General features: G+C 45.4%; 1 protein-coding gene across 4 annotated transcripts in view; it reads left to right on the plus strand.

Moving 5' to 3' along the window:
- The window catches only part of NUMBL (NUMB like endocytic adaptor protein), a 29,564-nt gene that overhangs the window by 1,991 nt on the left and 8,472 nt on the right, over positions 1-19,101 (plus strand). For 2 of the 4 annotated variants that reach the window (XM_057493109.1, XM_057493108.1), the window contains exons 2-7: positions 2,072-2,156; positions 4,033-4,172; positions 5,075-5,149; positions 5,244-5,318; positions 6,295-6,435; positions 18,870-19,058. In XM_057493109.1, coding sequence (XP_057349092.1) covers positions 4,047-4,172; positions 5,075-5,149; positions 5,244-5,318; positions 6,295-6,435; positions 18,870-19,058 — 606 coding nt within the window. In that variant the 5' untranslated portion in view covers positions 2,072-2,156; positions 4,033-4,046. Of the gene's footprint in view, positions 1-2,071; positions 2,157-4,032; positions 4,173-4,194; positions 4,952-5,074; positions 5,150-5,243; positions 5,319-6,294; positions 6,436-18,869; positions 19,060-19,101 lie in introns of those variants that run through there. The other 2 variants (XM_036896500.2, XM_057493110.1) reach the window with 2 other exon arrangements.

Here is a 19,101-nt window from a genome sequence, read left to right on the forward strand (position 1 = left end):
TGGGTGTGGTACTGCCATTGCAAGTAGAATCAGATTGTGCCGATGTAATGGATTGTGTAATAGACTTGTATGTGTGTAGGACAGTGGTTGTTAATGACATCTGCATGTGTGACCAGTGTTGTATGAATGACTACATCCAGCTTGGTGTGTTGACACTGAGCGATTATCTGCTTTTATAGTTGTGTATGTGTGATTTGGATTATGTATTTGACTTGGGGTCTGAACCCTGAATGACTGTTAATAGTGGGTTGTTTCATTACATATGACTCAAGCAATAGACACGTCTACTTTGTGTGTTTGTGTTGGGGGGTTGTATGTGACTGTGGCTTCTGTTTGTGTGTGACCTGCATGTCTGTGACCCTCAATGACTATATGTACTTGTGCCTGTGTCATAGTCTGTGAGAGTTTGTCTGTGGCTGTGTGACTGGTGTGTGTGTGTGTGTGTCCATGTGCAGGCTGGACTACAAGTGTTTGAATCTGTGTGATGTAACAGAGTGGCTTGTCTCCTGACTGTGTGCACAGCTCTATCAGGAACCGTGTCTTTGGTGTAAACACAGCTCTGAATGCTATGTCTGGGCCACTGTCTTTCTGAGCATACACCTGACTGTGCTCGTGTGTGTGAAATGGAAATTGTATGCTGATGTCTCCATGTGTGAGGTACTGTGTCTGTCCACATGGAGCTATAATTTTGTGTGGCCACATACTTGTCTGTGTGACTTGTGTGTTTTCATGCAAAAGGACTGTGTTTCTCTGTAATGGTGTGACATGGTACAACTGGGTATAGCACATTGGGTGATACTATTCTTCCTGTGACATATAGCTGGGTAATGTGGACACTGATACTGACTTTACATATGTGACCGTTTCTGAAATGTGTATGGCTGTGACTGAACCACCAACTGGCTGGCTGTATTTGCATGTGGCCATCTTTGGGGACAGTGTCCGTGGTGGTTGTATGCATGTCTTGAGCGTGCATGCCTGTTTCTCCATAATGCATGGGCCGTGGCCATCAGTGTCTCTGTGTGTGACTGGGTACAGAGGACTCCATGTAAGTGTGGCTGATACTGTGACCGAATGTGTGCCTGTATAACTGGGTATATGTGACCATGTGACCAAAAAAGGTATGTTGGTGTGTCTAATACAGTTGGTGTTGAGTGTCCATGTGAAGCTGTTTTCCTGTAGATGATTGAACACAAGTGACTGTGACTGGGAGTGGCTGTGTGTGACCAAATGTCATCGTGCTCTTTGACCAGATGTCAACATGCAGCAGTGCAGCCATGTGTGATGACGTGTGTGGCTGTGGTCGTGTCTGTATGTGACTTGGTCCTAGCAGGTGACCTGTAACTGGGTGTGATTCCATGTGGGCAGGTCTGTGATGTGAGGTCTTGGGTGGGTGCCTGAGGAAACATAACTGTCTTTGGGTGTGGTTGGACATGTGCTGCTCTGGGCGGGGACGGTGGGTGCTTGGGCCCAGCTCTTTGTATGTGGCTGAGGAAACACAAGTGCCCAAATATCAGTAGCTGATGAGACCAGATGTTTGTGGCAGTGCCTAGACAGGCTGGGACTCTTCATGCATGCAGACAAATGTCCCTAGCAGAGACTGTGTGTCTTTGAGCATGGGTGTGTGACCAGATGACTGTATAGTGGCTGTGCCTGTTGTGGATCTGGTGTGTGTAGCTGTTGTTGTGTCTAGGTGTCACTAGAGGTGCAGAGCTGGTGCCAAGTGCTAGGGACAACTGTAGACATGAGTTGCATGCCTACCTGTGAGTGTGTGTTTGTGTTAGCCCCAGACATGTGTCTAGAGGACAGCCCCTCCCTCCTTACCCCATCCCTGTAGGTACCGAGGGCCTCCTGAGGCCAGGACAACCCCAACAAATGCCCCTGAAACACATCTACTCATTCCTGGGCCCTTGCAACCAGGTGGTTGATTTCCCTAGTAACAGTTGTTATGACAACCAGGGCTCTCATCAGGGAGCCTGAGATGGAGGGGGCTTGGCTGATGTCCAAAGAGGAGGTGACGTAGGGGCCCACCCCAAACCAGCTCTTCACCTTCTCCTACCCCCTTGGGCAGGGTGGACCCAGGAGGCCTGAGCATCATCTGCCCCCAGCCCCCTGTGGGGCCCTGGGGCCCCCTGACACCTCCAGGACGGAGCCAGGTGAGTGACCAGCTGGGGGCAGGGCAAGGGCTGGGTCAGTGGGTGGCTTTGCCTGGCACGACCAGAGGAACTGTCCCTGCAGTCACACAGGCCTAATCACACTCATGAATGGACCCTCAAATGTCTCCCCTGCATACTCCATACCATCAAAGCCCCACATGTTCCCAGACACACACACTGGATGCAGCAACACACACTGACACACCAACGTCCCCATATCCACAGGGGCAGGGTCACATGAACATAGACACATTCCCAGACAACACCTAGACCCACTCATTCAGGCCACCACAGACACCACATGTCACGTCTTTGGGATTCTCGGGTGTACTCTTACACAGTCTCCCAGATGACATGCACAGATCGCAGATGAAGCCTCACAAACAGCACCCATGGCCCCACATCTCATAAAGAGCTACACTTTTGTGTGGCTCAGACACACAGTCTCACAAAGAACACCCACAATGCAAGACAACAACCTCATGTTCTTACACACCCTCACAGATGCACAGGTTCCGTACAGACACAGTCCCACAACAGCACTCAAGGACCCATACTCTCACAACACAGCCACACGCTCTGACACAGACACACAACCTCACCACCAGCAGTTGCACTGTTGGCCACAGACGTGGTCTCTTGGTTAACTCTCACAGACACACAGTGTCATAGGCATCAGTCATCAGACAGTAGACACACCTTCACAGACATACAGCTTCAAAGACAACAGTCATCCACATACCCTTTCAAGGACAACAGCTTCACTTCAAACGAAGACACATCCTCGATATCAGCATTGCCTGACACACACCCACACCCACACTCACATATAGCTGCCCTTCAGCAGCAACCTTCAGGGACCTACCCTCATGGAGAACAACCACACTCTTGGACACAGACTACCTCATGAACAACATTCACAAACACACACTCATAAACAACCATTCTCAGACATGCATCCTTCTGTACAGCCTCCAGAAATACACACACTCATAGGTAATAGTTGCATGCTCAGATCTAGACACCCTCACAGACACCTCAAGAATGTACCAGCTGCATGCACGCATGCGCGTACGTGCACACGCACACACACATGCAGTCCCCATCTGCTCTTGGTGCTCTCCTCGGCATCCCCTCACCCTCCTCCAGGGCTGTCAGTATAGCTTATTAGTCAGTGAAGACTTTCTTAGTAGCTGGCCACCTCCACCCCCACCCTTACCTCTGATGGTCCCAGGTGCACACCGCCCATGGGCCCCTGCCTTAGACAAGCACACAGTTGTCGGAAGGGCAGTACCTCACAGGCATAGAGACAAGCCCCTGTCCCTGCACCCTCTGACCTGAGCTCTAGGACCACAATCCCTGGACCTTCTAAGGCAGACCCATGTCCCCACATCCCCTGTGGCTAACCCATGGAACTCCAACCTCCTGCCCTCTGACCACTCATCTCCTGACCTTGTACCCACAAAAGCCATGAGGTCATTACCTGATTTCTGTGTCCTCTCTCCCTCCAAAGCTCTCCAATGCTCCAACTTTCCATTACTTTGGATCCTCATGCCTCTTGACTGTCACATCCCCAATCTCCAGGCCTCTAAAACCTGCGCCTCATGACCACCATCTCAGACCTCCACCCCCTTAGCCCCATGTCCTCTGAGTTCCCACTGTTGACTCTCCCACTCCCCTGTCTTCTGTTGCCCACTTTCCTCATGTCTCCAATTGCTGCGGGTCCTTGTTACCCAAATGCCATGTCCTCTGACCCAGTGACCCTCTGAGCCTGTGACCCTGCTTCCATGTTATCTGACCCTGTGCTCCCTGAGCACTGTGCCCATGCCCCTTGTGCTCCATGGCTCTGACCAGCACCCCTGTTCTGTGTCACCAGACGGGGCAGGCACCATGAACAAGTTACGGCAGAGCCTGCGACGGCGGAAGCCAGCCTACGTGCCCGAGGCATCGCGCCCGCACCAGTGGCAGGCGGACGAGGACGCAGTGCGCAAGGGCACGTGCAGCTTCCCAGTGAGGGTGAGTGGGCAGGGCACGAGCAGCGGCTGTGCGCATGCGGGGCCTGGGGCCCTGGCCGAGGTGGCTGAGGCCCTGGGCTGTGTGGAAGGGGCTTCGCGTCCCCAAAGACCTGTGGAACCTGGAAGAGCCCGACTCACCATAGCCTGGTCCTTCAAAGGTAGATTTGAAAACCAACACACTTTCTCTTGGACTAAGAAAAATTACCTGGAGGGGACATCCTTCCTGGAGTCACCTCATTCTGTGGGAGCTCCAATTTCCAAAGGACACTGGAAGGTCACAAAAATTCTGTCGCATTTGCAAAGGTCTTTACTGTTAAGTGCCTTCTAGTTTAGACCAGCCTGCCTCTTTACAACATATGTTTGTAAAGGAGACAGCAGGATTCAAGTTCAAATCCTGGACTCGGCGCTCTCCTGACTGGGAGATGGCAGGGGATGGTCACAACCCTCCCGCCTTATTTTCTCTTCCTCTGGAAGCAGACCCCAAGTGTGAGAGGTCCATCAGGAGGTACAGGAAATGCTCGCGGAGACAAAGTTGTGTTACCGAACTACAGCCGGGGGCACCTGCGCTTGCTGCCACTGGGGAACTCGGGGAAATAGCCATTCCACCCATCAGTCATTGTATGGGCCAGTCCCCAGACCCAGACACTGGCACACGGAAGGACAGCAGGGATGTGTTAAGGCCCAGGCATGGAGGCACCATGGGAATCACTATCTCTGTGTTGCAGTTTTCTCACCTGAATGTCTCGGGTGGGAATGGGGCACCCACCTTGCGGAGTTGAGGTCAGAGTGAGTGAGTACGTGTGATGCACTTAAGACACTGTGTGATGCGTCACAGCCGCTCAGTGGACACGAGGAATTACTGATCCCTGTGCTTATTCCATGTCCTCCCCCCATCGCCCCCAGTACCTGGGCCACGTGGAAGTGGAGGAGTCCCGCGGGATGCACGTGTGTGAGGATGCTGTGAAGAAGCTGAAGGCGGTGAGTGAAGGGGGGAGCAGGGAGTGGGTGAGGTCAGCCCGGAAGAGGCGGCCCTGGCCAGGCCCCGTTTATCTATCCTCCCCCCCCACCGCAGATGGGCCGGAAGTCCGTGAAGTCCGTTCTTTGGGTGTCAGCAGACGGACTCCGAGTGGTGGATGACAAGACCAAGGTAGGCAGCCCGTGGGGGTGGGCATCAGCGGGGCTCCCTCCAGTCCCCGCTCGAGTCAGGGCTGAGGACGCTTCCCATGCATCTCCGGGATGTGCCACCCCCAGGGGCCGTCTAGCCCATGGGCACCTCCCGCACCGTGGCACACTCCAGTCGTAACTCAGGACTGAGTTCTCTGCTCCTTTGTGAGCTGGCATAGATGGTGGGTGAGAGCACAAACTGGAGCAGCCACCTCAGCTCCAGTGCCAGCCCAGCTCACCAGCTGGGTGACCTTGGGTATGAGCTTTAACCCTCTATGTCTCTGTCCCCTCATCTGTAAAATGGAGATAAAAATGGCCCTACCATTAAGTGAGAAGAGATGTGCAAATACTTTGGAAGTATGCCTGGTCCAGCGTCAGTGCTCAGATCAGTGGTGTCAGCTGGTACGTGCTGACTGTCAGTCTGCCCAGCCAGATGGGAGTCCTGCGGGGCCAGAATCTGGGTGTCTGCTCACCGCGGAAGCCCCTGCCCAGGGACTGCCCAGGGAGGTCACAGCCTCCAGTGAGAATTAGGTCAGCGATCCAACAGGTTGGCCACTTTTGCACAGGTAGTTCCCTCGCCTGAAACACTGTTCCCTGCCTTTTTGCCTAGTTAATACCTCCTCCGGGAAGTTTTGCCTGACTCCTCCTGAAGTTGGTTCAGGCACCGCCCACCTCTTGGCTCCCATGGGCCCCTGTGTCTCCCCCACCCAGCCCTGACCCCTCTGCCTGTGCTGTCCTTGTTACACGTGGCTGTGATGCTGAGCTGTCTCCATCTGGTGAGAGGTCTGATTCCCACACTGAACTGGGAGCCCCATGCCAGAAGGGCCCACAGCTGTTTCAGTGAGTGCTGGGTGCCCATCCTGTTCAGGACAGGATAGAGAGCAGACACTCAGGGAATGTGGGGTGAGTACATGAAAGCCAGTTCCCATTCCTCTCTTGGCCTCCCCGGCCTCTCCCAGGACCTGCTGGTAGACCAGACCATCGAAAAGGTCTCCTTTTGTGCTCCTGACCGCAACCTGGACAAGGCTTTCTCCTACATCTGCCGTGACGGGACCACCCGCCGCTGGATCTGCCACTGTTTTCTGGCGCTCAAGGACTCCGTGAGTATCGCCAAAGCCCAAGGCCAACTCTCCTCTCCTTGCCCTGACATTCCAGCCCCGCCCCGAGCCGGGTGTGTGGAGTCAGGCAAGTCACTCACTTCACCCCTCTGTGCCCCGGGTCCTCATCTGGAAAAGGGGATGTACTTATAGCTCCTAACTTAGAGGATTCTGTGAGACGAGTGGATTAATGCAGAGCATTTAGAACAATGCCTGGCACTTAGGAAGTGCTCAGGAAAACATTAGTTAACATCCTCTACATTATCTGGAGTTCCTCATGTTTCTCTAATTTTTCTCTTGGAGAATCATATACATACAGTAATGTGTGCAGATGGTCCAGGTGCAGCTCCATGAATTTTTGCTGATGCAGAAACCCCACCTAGGACAAGCTGTAAACTTCCCTGGCCCCAGCAGGCTCCATGGGCCCTTCTCAAGCAATAACCCCAGGGCACCCACTCTTCCTTCAGCCTTGATTCATTGTGCCTACAGCCTTTTAACTTTTGGAAGTGGGGGGGATCAAGGTTCCCTCTGGGAATGTGATAAAAGCCACAAAGAGACTGTCTTCTCAGAAGCATCCTCTCAGTTAGAATTCTAAGGCTTATGACAGAAACCCCCTGCTACCAGTCACTTCAGTGAGGTAGATGTGTGTTTCTGTTGCATGTAAAAGGCTTCCAGAGGCAGGCAGAGGGCCATAGCTGTGGCTCTTCCCCGCTCGTCAAGGACCGCAGCTCCTTTATCTTGTTTCTGCACTGGAGTATGGCTGCCCCTCCATGATCCCACATGGTTACCCACACTCCAGCCTTCACATCTTCATTCCAACTGCATAAAGGAGGGAGGCATGCGCTCTCATTTTTGGGAGCCACGCAACACTTCCAGTTATATATCTTTGGCCTGAACCCAGTCACACGAACATCCCTAGCTGCAGAAGATAGTGGAAAATAGAATCTTTATTCTGCCATGTCGTTTAGACCCTGACCTCAGACCCTGCCCAAGTTGGTAGGAAGCCACAGTCTCAGTCCCCTCCAGTAGCCAGTGTTCCTGGTTGCTGGCAACAGAAACATAGTCTGGTTAGCTTAAATCCAAAGTAAAATTAATGGAAGCAGATGAGGATTCTCACAAAATCAAGGGGCAATCAGAGCATTAAGCATCAGAAAGGGCACAGAGCAAGGCAGCCTGGCGATGCTGTGCCAGATAACAGTTCCTTCAGGGCAACACTGCGAAGATGAATCCACCTCCCGATGCTTTGGGTTCAAATGCTGATGAGAGGGCATGGGACTGTCTTGGGTCACTGTCTTCCCTTTGTCCAGGGGAGGGTGGGACACTGAGTTATCCAGTGTCCAAGAGAAGCTCCCCAAAGGGAATGTGGGATGCTGTTATCAGAAGCAGGGAGAATGGATTCCAGACAAGTAAGACACCTGTCCTGTGAAGACATCAGTCTCCACACAAGGATTCAGAAATCCCCACTCTAAAGAGCTCTGAACCCTCAGAACTATTCAGTACCCCCAACTTCCTTATTCACACACACAATTTCAGATCTCAGACCAGAGGTGGAAAACAAATTATTTGAGGGTTTAAATATTGATTAGTAAGTACTTCCAGGGGCTCGTGTGGAGATACTGGAAATTGTGAGCCCATAGCAACTGTTCCCTGAGCATATCATAGTGGTTGTATCAGTTATCTATTGCTGTGTAACAAATTACTCCAAAATTTAGTGGCTTAAAATTTACAATTATTTAGTATCTGTCATGGGTTTTGTAGGTCAGGAACTTAAGAGAGGCTTAGCCGGGTGGGTCTGGCTCCAGAGTGTCTCATGCTGTTGCATCAGATGGTGTCTGGAGCGGTAACACCAGGAGACTGGCCAGCCAGCTCTTTCTTTCGTGTGGTCATAAGCCCTCCCCATAGGGTTTCTCCAGCATGGAGGCTGCAGGAGAGCTGGACTTCTTAAAAGGTGGTGCAGTGCGAACTGAGAGAGAGCAAGCGAGCCAGGAGGAAGCTGTGTTGCCTTTTTGGAGCTGGTCTTGGAAACCACAACCACACAGCATTGCTTCTGTGGAATTCTGTCTGTCCAGGTTGTCACAGAGGTCTTCCCAGGCTAAGGGGAGAGAACACAGACTCCACTTTGGGAGTGACAAGGTTCTGGAAGAGCATGTGGGCAAATTTGTTGTGACTGTTGTTGGAAAATACACTGCCACGTGGTTAGTGTGGATCCGTGTCACACCACCTGCTGTGGGGCCTTAGGCATAAGTGACTTCTCTCTGCACTCGGTTTCCTGCTCTGTAAACGGGGATAGTAGCAGTGGCTGCTCACAGGCTTGTTGGGGAAGCATTCGTTATGGTCACACACATGAAGTTCTAGACATAGTAGGTGTTCGGTGTGGTAACTAGGAGCGGTTGTTACCGTTTGAAAAGTATTTGGGGATGAGAATCCAAGCAAGAAAGGAGAAGGGCCATCTCCTCTGGGTAGAGAGTGATTTGGGCAGAATTCCTTTCCACTTTTCAGTTTTGGGGTCTAAACATTAAGCAGTGAAATTCCCAGGATTTATTTATTTTATGTATGTACGTATGTATGTATGTATGTATGTATGTATTTATATATTCTTGATATACACTCTTATTTATGAAGATTTCACATGAAAAAACAATGTGGTTACTACGTTCACCAATATTATCGATTCTCCCCCATACCCGATTACAGTCACTGTCCTTTAGTGTAGTAAGATGCCACAGAGTCACTATTTGCCTTGTCTGTGCTACACTGTCTTCCCTGTGACCCCCTACACCATGTATACTAAGCATAATACCCCTCAATCCCCTTCTCCCTCCCTCTCCACCCGCCTTCCCCCACCCCTCCCCTTTGGTAACCTCTAGTTCCTTCCTGGAGTTTGTGAGTCTGTTGCTGTTCTGTTTCTTCAGTTTTGCTTCGTTGTTATTCTCCACAAATGAGGGAAATCATTTGGCACTTATCTTTCTCTGCCTGGCTTATTTCACTGAACATAATATCCTCCAGCTCCATCCATGTTGTTGCAAATGGTAGGATTTGTATTCTTCTTATGACTGAATAGTATTCCATGTGTATATGTACCACCTCTTCTTTATCCATTCATCTACTGATGGAGCCTTAGGTTGCTTCCATATCTTGGCTATTGTAAATAGTGCTACAATAAACATAGGGGTGCATATGTCTCTTTGAATCTGAGAACTTGTATTCTTTGGGTAAATTCCTAGGAGTGGAATTCCTGGGTCAAATGGTATTTCTATTTTTAGTTTTTTGAGGAACCTCCATATTGCTTTCCACAATGGTTGGACTAGCTTACATTTCCACCAGCAGTGTAGGAGGGTTCCCCTTTCTTTGCATCCTTGCCAGCATTTGTTGTTCTTAGTCTTTTAGATACTGGCCATCCTAACTGGTGTGAGGTGATATCTCACTGTGGTTTTTATTTGCATTTCCCTGATAATTAGTGTTGTGGAGCATCTTTTCATATGCCTGTTGGCCATCTGAATTTCTTCTTTGGAGAATTGTTTCTTCATATCCTCCACCCATTTTTTATTCGGGTTATTTGCTTTTTGGGTGTTGAGGTGTGTGAGTTCTTTACATATTTTGGACGTTAACACCTTGTCGGATATGTCATTTACAAATATATTCTCCCATACTGTAAGATGCCTTCTTGTTCCACTGATGGTTTCCTTTGCTGTACAGAAGCTTTTCAGTTTGATGTAATCCCATGTGTTTTTGCTTTTGTTTCCCTTGCTCAAGGAGATGCGTTCAGGAAAAAGTTGCTCTTGTTTATATTTAGGAGATTTTTGCCTATGTTGTCTTCCAAGAGTTTTATGGTTTCATGACTTACATTCAGGTCTTTGATCCATCTTGAGTTTACTTTTGTGTATGGGGTTAGACAATAATCCAGTTTCATTCTCTTGCATGTAGCTGTCCAGTTTTGCCAACACCAGCTGTTGAAGAGGCTGTCATTTCCCCATTGTATGTCCATGGCTCCTTTATTGTGTATTAATTGACCATATATGGTTGGTTTTATATCTGGGCTCTCTAGTCTGTTCCTTTGGTCTATGGGTCTGTTCTTGTGCCAGTACCCAATTGTCTTGATTACTGTGGCTTTGTAGTAGAGCTTGAAGTTGGGGAGCATAATCCTGCCAGCTTCATTCTTCTTTCTCAGGATTGCTTTGGTTATTGGGGTCTTTTGTGGTTCCATATGAATTTTAGAATGATTAGCTCTAGTTCATTGAAGAATGTTGTTGGTATTTTGATAGGGATTGCACTGAATCTCTAGATTGCTTTAGGTAGTATGGCCATTTTGACAATATTAATTCTTCCTACCCATGAGCACAGGATGTGATTCCATTTATTAGTATCTTCTTTAATTTCTCTCATGAGGGTCTTGTAGTTTCAGAGTATAGGTCTTTCACTTCCTTCTTTAGGTTTATTCCTAGGTATTTTATTCTTTTTGGTGAAATTGTGAATGGAATTGTTTTCCTGATTTCTCTTTATGCTAGTTCATCATTAGTGTATAGGAATGCAACAGATTTCTGTGTATTAATTTTGTATCCTGCAACTTTGCTGAATTCAGATATTAGATCAGGTAGTTTTGGAGTGGATTCTTTAGGGTTTTTTATGTACAACATCATGTCATCTGTAAACAATGACAGTTTAACTTCTTCTTTACCAATCTGGATGCCTTTTTTTTCTTTGTGTTGTCTGATTGCCGTGGCAAGAACCTCCAGAACTATGTTGAGTAAAAGTGGGGAGAGTGGGCATCCTTGTCTTGTTCCCGATCTGAAAGGAAAGGCTTTCAGCTTCTTGCTGTTCAGTATGATGTTGGCTGTGGGTTTATCATATATGACCTTTATTATGTTGAGGTACTTGCCCTCTATACCCATTTTGTTGTGAGTTTTTATCATGAATGGATGTTGAATTTTGTCAAATGCTTTTTCAGCATCTATTGAGACGATCATGTGATTTTTGTTCTTTTTGTTGTTGTGGTGGATGATGTTGATGGATTTTCAAATATTGTACCATCCTTGCATCCCTGGGATAAAGCCTACTTGATAATGATGGATGATCTTTTTGCTGTATTTTTTAATTTGGTTTGCTAATATTTTGTTGAGTATTTTTATATCTATGTTCATCAGGGATATTGGTCTGTAATTTTCTTTTTTTGTGGTGCTTTGCCTGGTTTTGGTATTAGAGTGATGCCGGCCTTATAGAATGAGTTTGGAAGTATTCCCTCCTCTTCTATTTTTTGGAAAACTTTAAGGAGAATGGGTATTAGGTCTTCACTAAATGTTTGATAAAATTCAGCGGTGAAGCCATCTGGTACAGGAGTTTTGTTCTTAGGTAGTTTTTTGATTACCAGTTCAATTTCTTTGCTGGTAATTGGTCTCTTCAGATTTTCTGTTTCTTTCTGGGTCAGCCTTGGAAGGTTGTATTTTTCTAGAACGTTGTCCATTTCTTCTGGGTTATCCAGTTTGTTACCATATAATTTTTCATAGTATCCTCTAATAATTCTTTGTATTTTTGTGTTGTCTGGAGTGATTTTTCCTTCATCATTTCTGATTCTGTTTATGTGTGTAGACTCTCTTTTTTGCTTGATAAGTCTGGCTAGGCGTTTATCTATTTTGTTTATTTTCTCAAAGAACCAGCACTTGCTTTCATTAATTCTTTCTATTGTTTTATTCTTCTCAATTTTATTTATTTCTGCTCAAGTCTTTATTATGTCCCTCCTTCTACTGACTTCGGACCTCATTCATTCTTCTTTTTCTAGTTTCGTTAATTGTGAGTTTAGACTTTTCATGTGGGATTGTTTTTTCCTGAGATAGGCCTGTATTGCAATATACTTCCCTCTTAGCATGGCCTTTGCTGCATCCCATAGATTTTACGGTTTTGAATTATTGTTGTTATTTGTCTCCATATATTGCTTGATTTCTGTTTTTATTTGGTCATTGATCCATTGGTTACTTAGGACCATGTTGTGAAACCTCCATGTATTTGTGGGATTTTTTGTTTTTTCTGCATAATTTATTTCTACTTTCACACCTTTGTGCTCTGAGAAGCTGGTTGGTACAATTTCAATCTTTTTGAATTTACTGAGGCTCTCTTTGTGGCCTAGGATATGATCTATTTTTGAAAATGTTCTATGTGCACTTGAGAAGAAAGTATATTCTGCTGCTTTTGGGTATAGAGTCTGTAGATGTCTATTAGGTCCATCTGTTCTAATGTGTTGTTCAGTCACTCTGTCTCCTTACTTATTTTCTGTCTAGTTGATCTGTTCTTTGGAGTGAGTGGAGTATTGAAGTCTCCTAGAATTAATGCATTGCATTCTGTTTCCCCTTTTGATTCTGTTAGTATTTGTTTCACATATGTCAGTGCTCCTGTGTTGGGTGCATAGATATTTATAATGGTTATGTCCTCTTGTTGGACTGACCCCTTTATCATTATGTAAGTCCTTCTTTGTTTCTTGGGACTTTCTTTGTTTTGAAGTCTATTTTGTCTGATATAAGTACTGCAACTCCTGCTTTTTTCTCCCTATTATTGCATAAAATATTTTTTTCCATCCCTTCACTTTTATTCTGTGTATGTATTTGGGTTTGAAGTGAGTTTCTTGTAGGCAGCATATAGACTTGTCTTGTTTTTTTATCCATTCAGATACTGTATATCTTTTGATTGGTGCATTCAGACCATCTACATTTAGGGTGATTATCAATAGGTATGTACTTACTGCTATTGCAGGCTTAGATTCATGGTTACCAATGGTTCAAGGTTAACTTTGTTACTACCTAAGAGTCTAACTTAACTTAATATGCTATTACAAACACAATCTAAAGTGTTTTTTTCTCTTCCTTTTTCTTCCTCCTCCATTCTTCATATATTAGGTATCATATTCTGTACTCTTTGTATATCCCTTGACTGACTTTGGAAGTAGTTGATTTAATTTCACATTTGCTTTATAATTAATTGTTCTGCTTTCTTTATTGTGGTTTTATTACCTCTGGTGACAGCTATTTTACCTTAGGAACACTTCCATCTATAGCAATTCCTCTAAAATACACTGTAGAGATGGTTTGTGGGAGGTAAATACTCTCAGCTTTTCCTTATCTGGAAGTTGTTTAATCCCTCCTTCAAATTTAAATGATAATCTTACCAGGTAGAGTATTCTTGGTTCAAGGCCCTTCTGCTTCGTTACATTAAATACATCATGCCACTGCCTTCTGGCCTGTAAGGTTTTTGCTGAGAAGTCTGATGATAACCTAATGGGTTTTCCTTTGTATGTGATCTTATTTCTCTCTCTGGCTGCTTTTAATAGTCTCTCCTTATCCTTGATCTTTTCCATTTTAATTATTATATGTCTTGGTGTTGTCTTCCTTGGGTCCCTTGTGTTGGGAGATCTGTGCACCTCCATGACCTGAGAGACTATCTCCTTCCCCAGATTGGGGAAGTTTTCAGCAATTACCTCCTCAAAGACATTTTCTATCCCTTTTTCTCTCTCTTCTTCTTCTGGTACCCCTACAATATGAATATTGTTCCATTTGGATTGGTCACACAGTTCTCTCAATATTCTTTCATTCTTAGAGATCCTTTTTTCTCTCTGTACCTCAGCTTATTTGTACTCCTCTAATTTCTATTTCATTTATCGTACCTCCACTGTATCTAATATGCTTTTAAAACCCTCCATTGTATTCCTTAATGATGGGATCTCCGATCAGAATTCATTCCTGAGTTCTTGACTATTTTTCTGTATCTCCAATAGCATGTTTATGATTTTTATTTTGAAATCTCTTTCAGGAAGATTGAGGAGATCGGTTTCGTTTGACTCTTTTTCTGGTGTATGTAGGATTTTGCTTTGAACCAGGTTCCTTTGACATTTCATATTTGTATATGGCGCCCTCTAGTGCCCAGAAGCTCTACTCTCTGGAGCTGCTCAGCCCCTGGAGTAATGTCGGGGGTTGCAGGGGAGTGGTATTGATGCCTGGGGGGAGGAAAGATCTGTTTCCTGCTTCCCAGTTGCTCTGCCTGTCTCCACTGCCAGAACCAGTGGGCCAAACACACAGGTGTAAGCCTCTATGCTTTGCAATTGTAGTTGCTGTAGGTGGGGCTTCCCTCTGGCTGGCCTGATGCCACAGCAGGGGCTGCTGGTTTGTGAGCCAGGGACAGGCTGGCTGGGAGGAAGGCACAGCAGGCTGCGTATCACAGTGGGGGGACCTTGGAGCTGCATATCCAACCAGGGGGATGGAGTGCCTCAAGCTCCTGAAAATTCCCAACCTGCTGGGCAGAGTGTGCCTGGATAATTTTGTCTACCTGTCCTTTCTCCTGAGCAGTAAGCTTTGTGCAATCCTTGCCTCTTTAGCAGCCCTCTTGCTAAGGGTTTCCTTGTTAGGACGTCTCTCAGACTGCCCGCCTTCTTTTGTCCCAGAGCAGCCAGATATGGATCCCTGTTTTCCACAAGTGGCTGAAATCTCAGTCTCTCCGGGTATTCTGCCTGTCTTAGCTTTCTAATCCCACTAATCACCAGAGCACCATGCAATGTGGGTTTGTGCTCCTAGAGCAGATTTTCAGGGCTACATGTTCAGCAGTCCCAGGCCCCCACTCCTTCCCCCGCTCTGTTTCTCCCTCCCACTGGTGAGCTGAGGTGAGGGAAGAGCTTGGGTCCCGCCGGATCATGGCTTTGTTACATTACCCTGTTCCATGAGGTTTGTTCTTTTCTCCAGGTGTATGCAGTCTGGAGCAGCCTTCTTTCCTGTTACTCTTTCAGGATTAGTTGTAATAATTATATTTTTTTATTATAAGTGGTTTTAGGAGGAGGCCTCTGTCTCACCTCTCACGCTGCCATCTTTAATCTTCTGTTTCTCCACCTTTATTTTTTAAGGTGAAACTCAAGTAAAAATTAATCACTTTAAAGAGTACAATTCAGTGGCATTTAGTACATTCACATTGTTGTTTAACCATCATCTCTAGTTTCAAATATTTTCATTACTCCTAAAAGAGACCTCTTACCCCTAAGCAGTCACCCCCTGTCTGCTCCCACCCAAGCACAGCAAACACTCATTTGTTTTCCATCTCTGTGGAGTTACTTGGCCTGGATTTTTTATACAAATTGAATCATGCAGTATGTGGGCCTTTGTGACTGGCTTCTTTCACTCAGCACAATGCTTTCAAGAGTTCATCTGTGTTGTAGCATATATCAGTACTATGTTCCTTTTGATGGCTGGATAATATTCCACTGTAATGGCTGTACTACATTTTGTTTACCCATCTGTTGATAGACATTTGGGTTGTTTCCACCCCTTAGTTGTTTTGAATTAGTTGTTTCCACCCTTTAGTGCTGTTGTGGACATTCGTGTGCAAGTATTTCTTTGAATACCCATTTTTAATTCTTTCAGGTAGATACCTAGGAGTGGAATTGATGGGTCATATATGAAATCTAGGGTTAGCTTTTTGAGGAACTGCCCAGTTGTTTTCCACAGCAGCTGCACCATTTTACATCCCTAGTAGCAGTGTATGAGGGTTCCAATTTCTTCACATTCTCAGCAATGCTTATTATTTTCCTTTTTTTTATTAGAGCCATTCTACTGGGTGTGAAGTGGTCTCTCATTGTGGTTTAGATTTACATTTCTCTAATGACTAGCAATGTTGAGCATCTTCTCATGTACTTATTATCCATGTGTGTATCTTTAGAGAAATGTCTATTCAAATCCTTCACTCATTTTTTAATTGGATTGTTTGTCTTTTGTTGTTGTTGTTAAGAGCTCTTTCTATATTTTTGATAATAGACTCTTACCAGTTACATGATTTGCAAAAATTTTCCCCCATTCTGTGGGTTGTCTTTTCATTTTCCTAAAGTCTCTATAGATAGGGATATCTACATAGATTTAGATATATGTACAGATATATAGATATAGACACTTATACTTTCTCTTCACTTTAAAATAGATAATGTCCTTTGATGTACAAATGTTTGTAATTTTGATGAAGCTTAGTTTATCTATTTTGGGTGCTTTTGGTGTCATATCTAAGAACCCATTGCCAAAGCTAAGGTCATAAAGATTTACTCTATGTTTCATTCTAAGAGTTTTCTAAATTTAGCTCTTACATTCTTTCTGAGCTAATTTTGTAAATGGTGTGAGTAGGGATCCAACTTCACTTTTTTCCATGTGAATACCCAGTTGTCCCAGCACCATTTGTTAAGGAGACTATTCTTTCTCCACTCTTCTTTCTTAGCACCTTTACTGAAAATCAATTGACCATGGATGTGTGGGTCTCTCAATACTGTTTCATTGGTCTATATGGCCTAACCTTAAGCCAGTATGACACTGTTTTGATTACTGTTGCTTAGGAGTAAAATTTTAAATCACCAAGTGTGAGTTCTTTTTCAAAATCTCATTGACTGTTCTGGGTCCATATGCAATTCCATATGAATTTTAAGTTTTTCCGTTTCTGCAGGAATCTATTGGTATTTGATAGGGTTTGTATTGAATCTCTAGGTCACTTTGGGAAATATTGCCATCTTAACAATATTAAGTCTCCCAATCCATGAATATAGGATGTATTTCCATTTATTTAGATCTTCTTTAATTACTTTCAGCAATATTTGATAGTTAAAATGTACACGTCTTTCACTTCCTTGGTTAAATTTATTCCTAACCATTTTATTATTTCAGATGCGATTGTAAATGGAATTGTTATAATTTCATTTTTGGACTGTCCATTGCTAGTGTGTAAGATATAACTGATTTTTGTGTGTTGCTCTTGTGTCCTCCAACTTCACTGAATCTGTTACTAGCGCTAATGGTTTCTTTGTTAATTCATTAAGGTTTTCTGCATATAAGGTCATGTCATCTACAAATGGAGATTATGTTATTTCTTCCTTTTCAACTTGGCTGCTTTTCTTATTGTCTGATTACTCTCACTAGAACTTTCAGTACAGTGTTGAATTCAGAGTGATAAAAATGGGCATCTTTGTCTTGTTCCTGTTCTTAGAGAAAAGTTTGGTCTTTGACCATTGATTATGATGTTAGTAGTGCATTTTTCACAAATGTCCCTTGTCAAGTGGAGGAAGTTCCCTTACATTCCAAGTTTGTTGAATGTTTTTTATCATGAAAGGGTGTTGGATTTTGTCAGATGCTTTTTTTTTGCATCAATCAAGATGGTCATGTGGTTTTTTTCCTTCTTTTTAGTAATGTGGTGTATTATATTGATTGATTTTCATAGGTAGAACCAACCTTGCATTCCTAGGATAAATCTCACTTGATCGTGGTGCATAATCTTTTTACTCTGTTACTGGGTTCAGTTTGCTAGTATTTTGTGGAGGATATTTATCCCCAAGTTTAAGAGGTGGCTGAGCATCTTAGTTAGGAAACAGAAGTCAGATAGATTTCATGAGAATCCTAACTCTGCCACTCATTTGTTATAATTGGTATGTTGATTGAGCCTCAGTCTCTTCATCTAAAAAATGGGTTCATAAGAGTGACTATCTCCTGGCACTGTTGTGAAGATTCCAAAAATGAATGGACAGGTTTACACTGACACATGTGTGGTGTGCCCCTGTGTCTGGTTCCACACCAGATGCCTTGCATATATTAGTTTGCCTAATTATTGCAACAACCCTGTGAAGTAGGTACTGTTAGGGCCCACATTTTACAGATGAGGAGGCTTGGGCATTGAGAGGTGATGTAGTTTTCTTGAGAACACACAGATGGAAGATGGGAAGCCAGCATCAATCTGGCCTTGGAAGCCCCCAGTTAGGCACTGAAGAAGCGGACTGGTGCTTTTACCCCCAACGTTTTATTAGAAAATATTTCTAAGCATGCAGCAAAGTCAGAAGACTTGTACCTGTCACCTGTACACCCACCACCCAGATTCTCCTGTTAACACCTGTCTGTACTCACTTTGTCGCTTACCTTCCATCTCACTTTGATGCATTTCAAAGTGGCGGCCATCAGAAGATTTCCCCAAACATCTCGGTAGGCACACCGTTAAGTAGAATTCGTATTTGTTTCCAGCCCTTTTTCTTTTGGAGTAGAATACCTGCATGCATAAGCCTGAAGTGTACATTTGCTGAGTTTTAGCACCTGTGCAGCCCAAACTCCCACCAAGATCTAGAACATGGGCAGCGCTCCAGGCTCCCACCACTTCCCAGTCAGTCTCCACCCCCGCCCACTAATGAACAGCCACATTCTGAATTTCTTCACCGTAGTTTATTTTCGCCAGTTTGAGAACTTCATATAAATGGAGCCATACAGAATTGCTCTCCTGTTTCTGGCTTTTTCACCTGAGGCTATAGTTTTTCCTTCATGGTGCAGATGCGAACTGAGGCCCAGAGAGGTGAAGGGACTTGTCTGGGGAAATGCAGCACCTGGCTGCTGGAACCCAGGGCTCCTGGGGTCCAGTCTGCACACCATAGAGTCCCTCAGCACCCCAACCCCTTCCCATAGGGTGAGAGGCTGAGCCACGCCGTGGGCTGTGCCTTTGCGGCCTGCCTGGAGCGGAAACAGCGGCGGGAGAAGGAATGTGGGGTCACAGCTGCCTTCGACGCCAGCCGCACCAGCTTCGCCCGGGAGGGCTCCTTCCGCCTGTCTGGGGGCGGCCGGCCCGCCGAGCGAGAGGCCCCCGACAAAAAGAAAGGTGAGTGCTGCCCAGAGGGCAGGGCTGAGCACAGGGGGGGCC

This window comes from Manis pentadactyla, chromosome 15, assembly GCF_030020395.1.
Source record: "Manis pentadactyla isolate mManPen7 chromosome 15, mManPen7.hap1, whole genome shotgun sequence".
NCBI lineage: Eukaryota > Metazoa > Chordata > Mammalia > Pholidota > Manidae > Manis > Manis pentadactyla.